The sequence below is a fragment of the Geospiza fortis genome, unplaced genomic scaffold, assembly GCF_000277835.1.
Source record: "Geospiza fortis unplaced genomic scaffold, GeoFor_1.0 scaffold112, whole genome shotgun sequence".
NCBI classification, from domain to species: Eukaryota; Metazoa; Chordata; class Aves; order Passeriformes; family Thraupidae; genus Geospiza; species Geospiza fortis.
This window is the reverse complement of record NW_005054298.1, coordinates 22324513-22337238: the sequence shown is the minus strand read 5'-3', so window position 1 is coordinate 22337238 and position 12726 is coordinate 22324513. Positions and strand designations below refer to the sequence as shown.

General features: G+C 42.1%; 1 protein-coding gene across 1 annotated transcript in view; it reads right to left on the bottom strand.

Annotated features, from left to right (window-relative positions):
- Nucleotides 1-317: 317 nt before the first annotated feature.
- Nucleotides 318-12726, bottom strand: part of PPP1R1C (protein phosphatase 1 regulatory inhibitor subunit 1C) — a 44949-nt gene continuing 32540 nt past the window's right edge. The window contains exon 5 of the mRNA XM_005415896.3: nt 318-715. Within this exon, the coding sequence (XP_005415953.2) occupies nt 627-715 (89 nt within the window). The 3' untranslated portion in view covers nt 318-626. The remainder of the gene's footprint in view (nt 716-12726) is intronic.

Genomic DNA, 12726 nt, shown 5'->3' with positions numbered 1-12726 from the left:
TTCCCACACTGAAAGGTGTTTTACTGCCTCCAGATAACAGTGATCTTGTGTGAGAGAAATCGTTTTGGCTGCTGTGACAAGGCAGCCTCAGAGCAAAGCAAGGCAAGTATTTCAGCGTCCCATATCCAGGGAGCACAGGCAGAGTGTCTTTGCATCGTTCTCTGCACAGAGTCACCTCTGCTTGCTTCGTTACCCTTTTTCTACCCACATCACTGCAAGTAACTCTACCAACAATGGTAAAAACTGTCCTTAACTGAAAGGATCATTTTATATGAACATTTCTCTGTAGCAAGACGAACCCTCTGTACAACAGACAATCTTGTCTAAATTAATGTATTATTTATTTTGTACCTTTTAAATCACTTTTATTTACAACAAGCTTTAGATACAGCTCACACGCAGTAGTTAAGCTCTGGCAGTACTGACCTCAGGGAGCTAACACATTTGCAAATTACATTTCTAAGTCATAGAAAATAAAAGAAAAAAAAACGAGTTTAAAATAACAGTTTTGTCTCCGGGAGGAAGGGTGGCAGGACCCGTGTGCAGCGCCTGTGGAGCCCCCGGGCCCTGCCGGGCGGGGCAGGACCCGGCGGGGCCGGGCCGGGCTCCGGGCGGCTCCGCGCTGGCTAATGGCCCCACTCCTCTTCCCGCTCGCCGAGCCCCTCTTCTTCTTCTGGAAACACTGACTCGCTCTGACTCTTCAGATGCTTAATCCCTGAAAATGCAGAAGGCATGGTTAAGTCATTGGGTTTGGCTTGCATCAGGTATTTTTTTGTGGACGAAGGAACAGAAAACCAAAATAAGGGCAAGTTTAATGCCCTTATTTGCTCCTTTTTTCACAAACCTCTTAGTTCAAGTCCTATGATGGTGTATTTACAACAGAAGTATTCTCTTCCTTGAATAAAGGTTCTGAACAGTATTTGCTCCTTTTTCCCTTGGTAAGCCTTGGTCAGGTTTGTGTTGAACACGATTGCAAAGCTGAGCCAAGGAGAGCCTGACAGAGGCTCTGTGCTCACGGAGAGGAGACGGCTGGCACCAAAGCTGTGACAACACTGGACCATTTCTTACATGGAGAATGTGTTCTTTTGACCTCCAAATACCATAAGGGGCTGAATGAAAGGGGTAAATACCTATCATGGGATATTTGGAACTTCAAATATCCTGGGTTTGGTTATATCAAGTTTTTTGTTTGGGGGAAGTTATGAAGTAGGTACTGCTGGCTGGTTCCAGCCAACAAGTGAAGTAGACTTTATGAAAATGAATCAAATTACAGATATTTCCTTATCTCATGTTCAGTACAAGGAAGCAGACTTCAATGAATGGGCCTAATCCCCATCTTCTCAGCTCTGCCTTGGTGTGATAGAATTCGAGCTGGAAAAGGAAGCAACATCAAGATAAAAAGATGAGAGAGGAAATGTTATTTTCAAAAAACCTAAAGAGCAAATATGCAAGATTAGTCTTGGGGTCCCCCAGTTTATGACAAACAAAGTGGGAACATAACTGTTGATCAAAACTGCATGATTTGAACAAAACATAAGCCTGAATTAGGCTATTATCTGATGCCATTACTGTCGTTGCATAAAAATATTTTTGATTTCATTAAAGATCATACATAGTTCTAGTAACCATCTCTAACTGTTAGGAAAAACACTTCCCTTTTGTGTCACTTCCTCTCTGCGATGAGGAGAAGTGAGAGCCCGGCTGCTTTATATTATCACTGCTGGATAATCAAACACCCCAATGTGCACCCTGCAAGTCATAGCAATTGTAGGGGCACATTTTTCAAAAAGGGGTTCGCCCTTGAGTGGTGAGGGCAAGATCCAGATTACTGCTAATTGTGGATAAGAGCTGATGATGGTGTAAGTCCAAGAGCTTTGGCCCCAGTGTCTCTTCATCTGGAAGTTCCTACACCTCACTGTTTATGTCCACACCACTCCAAAACACAGGACAGATTTTTTCCAAATATATAACTTGAAAAAAATCTCCCCATAAGTTATTTCAGTTCCACAAAGTAACAAATAGCTGAAAACAGTATTTTACAATGGTTGTACAACAACCAGCTCTACTTCTAACAGGAGCCCATCGCTCTGTGCTGGGCTCTGGGTTCCCACCTCTCTTTTCTTCCACATAGATGACTGCACACAGTCTCCTGGGAACTGTTGTTCTGACATAAACCAAGCAAATGCATTAATGCTCAAAAGCCACATTTCTTGTAAGTGTGCCCTGCAATAATCCAGCCATTTCCAATTAAGAACTGTGATACCTGAAGGTGCTCAGCTACTACCAAGCTCTTTAGCAACATCCTTTAGTAAGACAAACACTTTAAATATGATTTCACCTAACTACAGGTTAATGGGCATTTGTTTCCATTGTTAATGGATATTTGTTTATATTTTCTTTTTAAGGTAAATTTTTCTCCTGTTGTTTCCTCTGCACTTACAGAGCCATTTCTTGCACAATTCACAGTGCTCATCCAACAGCTGCTGTTCAATTCTGTCAGGAATTGCTGGAGCCAGAGTGAACCAGTTTTTTAAGGGCTTTTCAAAGATGAAAAGGGCAAAGTTATGGACAGAAAAGAAGGCATGTCATACATGGTATGATGAAACCATGGAACTGTATTTTTTGTAGGAGTGAAGACTTTTGGCCATGTGGTTTAATTGCAATATTCAAGATGAAAATTGTAGGAAATGGAGAGAAATTACATCACTGAGCATTACCCATTGATTTTTGCATGGCAAGTAGCTATTGATCTTATTTAATGATTTTTTAATAAACTCCATTCTGCAGCCTGCCTTCACCTCTGCCAGTCATTTTATGCTACAGTGTCCCTTGGAAGTTTCCTCCTCTGACCAGTAAGTGCCCAAGACTTCATGTAGTCATATATAAGCCTCAAGATGTTCTCACAGCATCAGGTTGTCAGAATGAGCTGACCCTTGGTGTGGCATTATGAAATAAGATGCTCATCTACACAATGGAATAAATCAGTGTGAATTGACATAGAGGTAATGAAATTCTTGTCAGTAACATATGAACATGTATGACAGGAAATGCTGGTAACTGCCTTGAAAAGATGCATTTCCTGCACAAAGCTGCAGACTTTTACGGTGCAAAAAATGGCCTAGTGTGCAGCCGCAGCCTAGAGTAATAAAAATACTTAGTTAAACTGCAGCAATCATACTCCTGGATTAAAGGCATATCTAGCCACATAACATTGCAGCAGCCCACAGTGGCTGCCAAGGGTGGTCAGAGGGCACCAGAGCTGGGCAGGTGCACACTGGCACATTCAGGCACAGCTCAAGAGCAGGGGCTGGGACAGTGGCTCTCCAGGGTGGCTCCAGCGGGGTTATTCAGGCTGTGCCCTACCCTTTGTCAATATGAACCATGTGACAAGCAGGTAGTAGGGTGAAGCTCTACCCACAGAGTGTATTGCTGGATCAGTTCAGCATCTTTGCTTAGCAATATCTATTATCTATTTATCTTAGCAATATCTATTGTTTGCTGAAAGGTTACATTCTTTCAGAGACTGAATAAAAATTCATTACTCAGGTAATCTCAGCCATTTTTACAACCACGACTATGGCAACACTAATTTATGAGAAAGGATATTTCCTTCTCAGATTTCCAATCTTTGTACCAGTGACACAGCTCATGCCCTCAGCTTTCTCAGCTAGTAACCATGAAGGATCAAAATGCTGTAGTTTGGGGGTTACTTCTGTTCATTTTTTGAACACAGTGTAAAGATGAGCATGAAATACAGACTGTAAGATTTTACTTGTAGCAAAAAAGCAAAACAAACCAGGATATTTTAGAAGAAATCGTTTGTGTGTAAGAGCACATCCAAGTTAGAAACATCAAGTTACTGATTCCACATTAAATGCACAAGCTTTACAGTGTCAGAAGCAAACAGGGAGGACTGCAAATGCTGATCCATGCAGTCACTCAGTCCCATCAATGTCCTTTTTTCCAAGCAAGGAATTTGTGGGCACTCAGTTTCCTGAATTGCTGTGCCTGCACTGTCCTGATGCTGCTCCATTTCTCTCACTGGGTGCCCTGCCCTGCTCTGCCCTTTCCTAGGGATAGGGCTTACAGGGTGCCACCCCTCCCACTGTCCCCATGGGTTCCCAATCCCCTCTGCACCTGACCCAGCCCCTGCTTCACAGAGTCACACCCTGCCTGGGGCTCTGCTCTTCACCCGGGATGTCTGGCAGCAAAAACCCCTTCCAGACCAAACACTGCCCCTTCTCACCTCTCCCTGAAAATGTTTCATACCCACAATGTCTTCACACTCATCCTTATGCTGCTTTAGAGCAAGGTCTGTCTGAACACTGCTAAAGAATTGTTTTTTCTCAAAGGGTTTATATTTCACTGCAGGTAATTTAATACAATTAATGTTGATAAACAAATCCATAATTCCAAACCAGATTGAGAAGCCATGCACAAATATAATTTGAACTGGCAATTCTTTTTAGATAAGGTCACTGTCTCAAAGAATATTTCTAGAATTCTTGATACTTATAAATTATGAATGAGAATGGGACAATTTTGTGTCATTTTTGTAGTCGCATCACATCCATGCTGCTTCATCAGCAGCTGTCTTTTAGCTTCTCTCCATCTAACCAAAGTACCAGCTTAGAAAGCTAAGTAGGGTCACAAGATTTGAAACAACCAAGTGTTCCTGAATTAAATATCTCCTGGAAAAAAATTTTAAAAATATTCAAGTAATTAAGGCAGCTCCCCATCCTATTTAACACTTCCTCCTTCACTCTGCTTCACTGCCCAAGAAAGGGTGTTGACATTTACCAAACTCAGGATTGAAGTCTGGTTGGCAGCTTGAATTCCCTAAAGTTTGAAGGGTTATTTAGTTTTATGATTTGGAGCTGATCCTCTCTCTGTCAAAAACACATTTCCAGATTTGCAGAAAGCAGTGAAAGGCACAGATAAAACAGGCTCATTTTCAGCGTTTCAGAACTCAAATCACTTTGAAATGATTATGCAAACAGACCTGGCCAAAGAGGATAACAGCAAAATAAAAATGTCTCAGCCAGTGCTAAATTAATTGTTTTCTATTTTCCTTAGCAAAAAATGAGAATATCAAAAGAAATATTATAGACTCATACCACTAAACAAGATAAAGGACTATTCTTTTTAATGGTACATTCTGGTTTGCATTTACCAGTTAAATATGCTTAAATTATGTTTCTCTGATGTGTCTTCCTCATAATGTTTTTTTTCACAATTCAAGTTTTGATTTAAAATATGCCAACAAAACAAACAGATAAACAGACAGAAACCACAAAACCCAAACAAACAACAAAAAACCAACCAAACAGGAAAAAACCCTCAAATTAATGTCATTAAATCCAGCATCCACCACAGGTCTTTGGCTGGGCTGGGTGCAATGGAAAGCACTTGTGAAGAGCCAAATGAAGCTGGCAGTTCTTTCAGGGCAGCCTCCTCCATGTGTAGGGATGGCCCCACAGTTACAGGAGACAACAGCAGCTGCATCAGGGGCAGCTCTGGGACACCTCACAGCAGCCTGCCTCTGCCAAGGAAAGTTACCCAGAGGAGGAAGATGTCTGGTTGTGAATTGGAAGAGACTATTTTCTGACTGGATATAAGGAAGAAATTATTCCACTGAGTGAATTTAAACACTGGTGTGATTTCCCAGTGAAAATGTGATTTGTCTCTTCAAGGAGATTTTCAGTACTGAACTAGACAAAGTTGTTAAACTTGGTGCTAATTCTGCTTTATGCATCAGGTTGAACTATGGACTTTCCCAAGGTTCCTTGCAACCTAAATGACTGTATGATTTTGTGAAATCAAAACTCAGTAAATGCATCTTACAGCTTATAACAATGTATTAACATTAACTGCATGGGCTACATATTGATCCACCTGGGAGCTTCAAATGACTCCTTTCTCTGGAAAAGTGATGAAGTGTCTAAGTGCACCAGTCAGGCTTATTTCAGGAACAAGATTCCTCTTCACCGTGGGGCCAGACTAAATCAGTATTTCTGTGCTGATTTTGAAAAGCATACAAACTCTTAATTACGTGCTCCACTGTGATTTATATATGCATTTCTGTGAGCCACATATTTCTCAAAAATAGTGGGATTAAAGTCAGTGAACCTGGAGCATCTCTTGCATGTGACAGATATACCCATGAGATCCCCAAAATCTCACATAGAAATCCCACCCCAGCTGAGGCCCAGTGCATGGAACTGCAACAGGAAAGGGAGGCACAGAGCTGCTGCTCTGCAGATGGGCCCTGGCACTGCTGCTGAAACAGCTCATCTTCCCTTGGGGCCTCAGGGGCACATCATTGTCTCAGTCACTACCAGTGTGTGGTGCCTGAGGGTGCTGACTGCCACTGCAATTAAAAGAATATGCTCAGCTTCCTGCAGATGTAACAGGTTAAAAAAACCACACTAATAAAACCAAGACCTATGCACCCTGTTTCACAAGAAATGCCTTTCTTGCTCAGCTAGGCATCTGCTCAATGGGAGTAACAGGGACTCTCTAGGCTTCACAAGATGTTTTGCCAGAAGTTTCCAGAAACATCTGGTGCTCCCTGGGATGGAGCATGCTCCCTTCTGCTGGTCAGTGCCAGTGGGAGAGTCCAGAGCCTGTCCCTGCCATGAGCACCACAATCCAGCTCTGACAGGCACAGGACACAGCTCTGAAAAGCATCAATGCTTCCTGCTCTTCCCACCTCCAGCAGAAGCTGAGAACCATCAGAGCCTGCAGGAGCAGCTGCCTGGCAGAAATCTCCTTTGACAGAAGCTGAATAATTATTAAAAACTTTTCCTCTTGGTGATGACTTTCAGTTCAACAAAATACAGCTTCACTAGCCTCCCTTCTTGGCACTGTATGCTTCATAGAAGTTTAGAAAAATCCAGTTTCATCATCTTCAAATGTTCACTGTCAGGTACACACCAGCTATCTGCCTGATTTATTCAAATGCAAGAAATACATGTCTTGTATTCTCTCTGCCCCATCTGGACAAGATATCAGAAACACAGCTGTCATTACTGGTCATGGAGAAACTCAAAACTTACCCCTGCACATACATCTCCTAGGCATTTTGACTTTCTTGATCAAAAATTTGGTTCTTTAGCTGGAAATAAATTAAATCCTACTATATGTTTAATTTTTAATTTTTTTTAAACAGCTGAAATTCAGAAGGGCATATGTAGAGCTTACAAGAGCAGAACAGTAAGAAAAATGCTATAGTTTCCCAAAAACCTATTTTGAGCTTTCTCTTGTTTCCTCTTTGCATAAACGACCTGTTGTCTCTCTCCTTCATCTGTACAATCAGTTCCTGAAACCTTTAATCCATTTTTACTTAATTGTGTGGTTTAGATAAGCTCAACCTGCATATAAGTCAGAGTTCAGTGCTTAAGCTTTCATTAGTAACTCTTAAAAACCATTAACCCTATCCTTAACCCTACCTGCCTCCCCTTCTTCTTTCTCTACCATTCAGCTCACCAAAAATGATGCTCACTGGTTCCACCTTATCAGCCCTCTCTGCCCCCATCCTCCATTTCCTTTGATCCAGTTGCCCTTGGACCCAGTCTCAGACTTCTGACCAAGTGCCCAGTGACCTCTCTCTCCATCCTTTCCAGCTTGCTGATATCTTTGCCTCTGACAACTTTTGCCCTGGTTCTCCTTCCCCTGGTTCTTCTGCTGTTGTAATCCTTTCTCCTTGCCATTGTCTGAGAGTCATTTTCCCTTCTGCCCAAGTTAAAACTCTAGAGTGCATCTTCTACGCAAGCTTGCGGAAGTCTAGGACAGCATCTCCAAGTGGTCAAAATCAAGCCCTTGATCTGAAGTCTTGTCCAAAACATTCATCTACCATGAACAACACTGTCATTTTCCCCTGATATTTGGACTTACACATTTTTGATTTCCACTCTTCTCTAGATCCCCATATCCAATTGTCATCTGAGTCTTGCATGTTTTTCTTGCCTAATGTGTCCCATACAGTTTTTACTATTTATCCAGACTTCGAAACTCTCCTTTTTCTGGGGTGTTCACTACTACCACATCTCCTTCTCCTAGCTTTATAAATGTACCTTTTCTCCTGCCACTCCTTTCCCCCTTGAGTTCCCTCCATTGATTCCATTCAATATATTTCAGACTAATGGTGGCTATTTATGCTTTCAAGGAAAATTAAATTTCTTCATATATTATGGGCATCATCTGTACTCATCTCAAATCAGGAAATGATACAGCTTTGCTTCTCAGATTGCTAGGCTTTTAGATTAGCACTTTCATTCCTTCTCCTAAAGTTCTGGAGAGATACAACTATCTGCCTCCATGGCTATATCCAAATCCTCAAAATCCTCAGTTATGGAATTTCAGAAACACGCTGATAATGTTTTTGTTGCCAGCCTGCTGAGACAAAGACTGTTGTTTCCTCCCTAACATTCTCTATCAGTCCTTGGGCTGGATTGCTACACTCTAGCTGGGGGTTCCCTGGTGCAACAACTAGCCTCTGTTAAATGTTTGAACAAGGTTTATGTGGCATGGAATGAATTCCTGGTGTGGGTTCCTGGATGCTTCATTAACTTCAATATGATATGACAAGAACTGTTGCATGCAGTGATCAGTGGATGTTACTGAGTATGAACAAAGAGCCAGACAATGGCTGATGTGTGTATGCAAACACAAGATGCATTTTACACATCTCTCCTTGTGCTTCTTCACACCCATCCAGTAGAATGGCTTCAGTCTGACAAGCTGGCAGCTATTATTTCATCTGCTGGTGCTCATGTTCAATAATCAAACCAGATGACCTGTGGCAGGAGGTTAATCCTGCTTCCATGAAGATCTGGCAACAGGAGCCCAGGCTGTGTGTCCCAAGAGACCACTCCCTTGGGTGGTCTCTAAGCTACTGGTGGTTCAAAGAGTATCAAAAAGTTACCTATGACATGACAGCAATAAAACACAACAAAACACACGGTCCGGGTCCCGGGCCTTGGCACCTCCCATGTGTATGAGTGAGTGAACAAAAAAACACGAGGGAGGGAAGGCAAAATAAAAATAAAGGGATGTGGAAAATTTTGCTTTATAGATGTTGGTAACTGTGAACAGTCTGCTTGATACAGCCTTTGAAAGTTTTCTAAAATCTGGGTTGTCCTTTGTGGAGAAAGACTGAGAAATGATGCACTGTGCAACAGTCCCAAGGGACTCGGGTGGTACCCACGCCTGTGAGTTTCTGTTAAGCAAGGTTTCACAGAAGCTTGATAAGCAACATGCAAGGGTGGCCCTTAGTCCTGTGGCCAATGAGTTTGAGCATAACCAGGTCTTTTCTCTATTACACAGATCTTGGTCCTACTCCTCCAGAAATTAATGAGATTTTCTCTTACTATTGTTAAAGAAAGAAGAGTCAACATACGTCATTGACGTTAAGTTGCAGTTATAAAGATAAAAACCCCAGCTATTGTTTGTCTGCAATGAATTTATGCAAAATACTGTAAATTACTGTTTTATGTGGCTTTAAAGTTTGAGATATGAGATAAACGAGTTGATACAGAAAGTAGGTGGACTAGATATTCTCAAACTCCTGTTTAGATTAGCCTAGAAAAAGCAAAGTCAGGCTGTCACTGTGATTTACCATTGATGTAAATGGTAAATCAACATTCAAACAGCAGCAGATATGGGGGACCTCCAACATTTAGAATGAGAAGAATCTGGAGCACCAATGTGGCAGTTTAAACTAGGCTGGCATTATAGCAATATATAAATAATAAAAAAACCTCCTCCATGTGTTGTATTATTTTACACCTCAGCTCAAAATGAGGAGAAAAAAATTCTCATGTGTTGTGATTATGAGACCAAGACATTATTCAGCCTTGCAAGTTCATTTACTTTTTTTCCTCTCCAATATGCATGACTAAACCAAAACAAATGATCTGAAGCGCTGGCAAATATGACGGGTTTATGTAGGTCACATATCTGATCTGGAGCAGATCAGATCATCACCATATTCAGTAGGTCACCATGGCCCCACAGAGGTTTGTGAATGATCATTCAGAAACCCAGCAATGAAGTATGACTAATTTTCTAAATGTCTGCTGGTTGCTGCTAACTCTTCTCTTAGCTCAAGTCATACCATCCTCAGTTGTCATGGTGAGCTTTTTAAATGACAAATCTTGAGGCTCATGTGAGGCTACTTGCAGTCAAAAGGCTCACTGTTAGACCATCACAATGAAGTCTGTATGAGAGCAGCAAAAATCATGTTGCAAATGCCTGGCTACTTTCCAGTTTGTTCTCTAAGACATTGCTTTCCACTTTCCATTTTTCCCTCCCAGGATGGCTTGAAGCAGCACTGGCTCCTTATGAGTCATGTGAAGGAGCTCCTTGCACAGAAAGGCTTTTGTTGGCCCTCCACAGGCTGGCCAGAACATGCACCGGAGAGAGGGGTCAGCTTGCCATGGCTGAAGGGACTGCATCTCCCACATACAGTAGCCTAAAGAGTAAACAGAGAGGTTTTTGTTGCCCCAGGCAACTTCTCCTGGCATGGAAACATCTTGTTCTGCTGGTCCTTCCTTCCCCTGCCAGCCCTCAGACTGCAGAAGACAGCCAGTCTTCAGAGCTCACACGAAGAGCAGAAGCTCCTGCAGTCAGCCTGCCAGTGGGTGACTTTATCCTTTGGAAAACCAGAAAATATTTCTTAGCTGATTCTGTGGAGGATGGCTCTTGGTCAAATACCCCAAAAACTTGATCAGAAAAACATGCAGAGGTGGCTTCCATGGCAGTAATGAATCCAGGCAGCACTGCAAGGCTCTCCTCCTCATGGCTCCTGCGCTGCTCTGACCAGGCAGCTGGGGCCAGCAAGCAGGAGAGGATTAGAGCTTTCCAGCTGACACTTTTCCATCCCAATTTTTCACAGCTAAAAGACAGGCTTAGAAGTGCTGGTAAGTGTGCTTGAATTCAGTGCAGGCAGACCTTCAAAGGTGCTGTCCTTTGATGGGTCCTGGGAAGCTTGTTGGATGGTCAGAACCTCCTCTGTAAAAGCACGTGTCTGGAAGCCAAACCTTACTGGGCAGCGTGTTCACTTGCTGGAATTGCTGAGCCCTCACTTTTAACATCAGCACCACTTTCAGTCAGGCAGCTGTCTGCCTGAGAGTAGGTCAAACTCATAGGACTGGCAGAATTGTTCCCTTATGTCAAAGGATTACAGTAATTCCACCAAATTAAAGGCCACATTTCCAAACCGCTAATCAGCTGCTCCATAATAACAGAAGTCAAAAGCTCTGCTACTGTCACAAATTATGTCTTAGAACTCACTGGCCTTAAAAGTTAGTGAGTAGCATTTTCTAAACACAGCTTCTTTAAATTAAACCATCTTACACTTTCACAGGCAACTTCTGTCATTCTTAGGATTAACCACCTGCTTCTCCGGCCTATGCATCCAGTTGGAGCCACTCTGTAGCCTGACTATCTTAAAATAATCTAGGAGGCTAAAAGTGGGAAGTTTTACAAGTAGAAAATCACATCAGCAAAGACTTGGGAAAGCTGATGCTAAAGACAGCATGAAACAATGCTCAGGATTTCAGCTACAGAAGGTAAGTCTGTTTAGAGGTAGAGACAAGACAAATTTTAGGTTTGTAGACTGCTATGTACAAAAGAAAACAATGATATCATCCCACCTGCTATAAGTAAATAAGAAAAGTTGAGGAGAATTAGATAAATCTTAACTTTCATAAGAAGGTCTTAACTGCTGCATTCTAAACTACATGACATTGATCAACCTCAAATATGGATCAAGTGTAGCATCAGGTTGAAGGTTAATGCCAGAGCTTCAATTATAAAAATAAGGGTCCTTTCCAGGCCTTGAAGTCAGTGAGCATTTACAAAAGCAGTCCTCCACCTGTCTGTAGGAACAAATGCTTTGTTCACAGCTACTATTCCTTTTACAGAGGATAAAACAAGAGAGTTCTGCTCCCAATATGTTAAAAGACTAAATGGTATCTTCTGTGTGAGGAAGAGAATCAAGTGTCATAATTTAATTTCCTCTAATCTGTTCCTGCCAATAGTGGCAACCAAGAACATTTTCCTTTTTATAATATTTGTTTATTTCTTGTGTTCTTGATGGGAGATTTCTGACTGGCTCTCCTGGCCATTTCTCTTACTACAGCACAGTTACGTCTGTGTGTATTCTTGTCCCAAACTCCTGCTGGTGCTCTGCAAACCAGCCTTCAAAGCAAATGCCTAAGCATTTGTAAGGGATTTGCCCTCAGCAATTAATTCTTGGGGAAAATGCTGCATTAAAGAACCTGAGCTGAAGGAGTCTGAACTTTTTGGACCTTACTTGGGCTGACACCTGCACCTAGCTGCTCTGTGAGGTTGCACTGTGACAGAAGAGCAGCATGACATTTTATTCATGCCATATGTTTTAGCTTCAAATTAAATTACATCCATTCAAATGGCAATTTTCGTTAAGATTTAAAAAACATATTGGCTGGCAGAGCTCTTTTTATGGTGGACAGAAATGAAGCCCTGTTCAAACACCTGCAGTGGAGGCAGTGTGTGCTGCTGGGAAGGGCTGGGATGCCTGACCCAGAGCAGGGCAAGCCCACTGCACTGCTGTTCTGGCAGCACAGCCAGCACAAGCAAAGTGAAAAAGGAAAATGCTGCTTATCTGCAAGTTTCTGAGCAGTAGGAACAAAGCCTAGAATTTTTTCCTGTGGTTTACTTACAGTGATTTGCTCCGCCCCC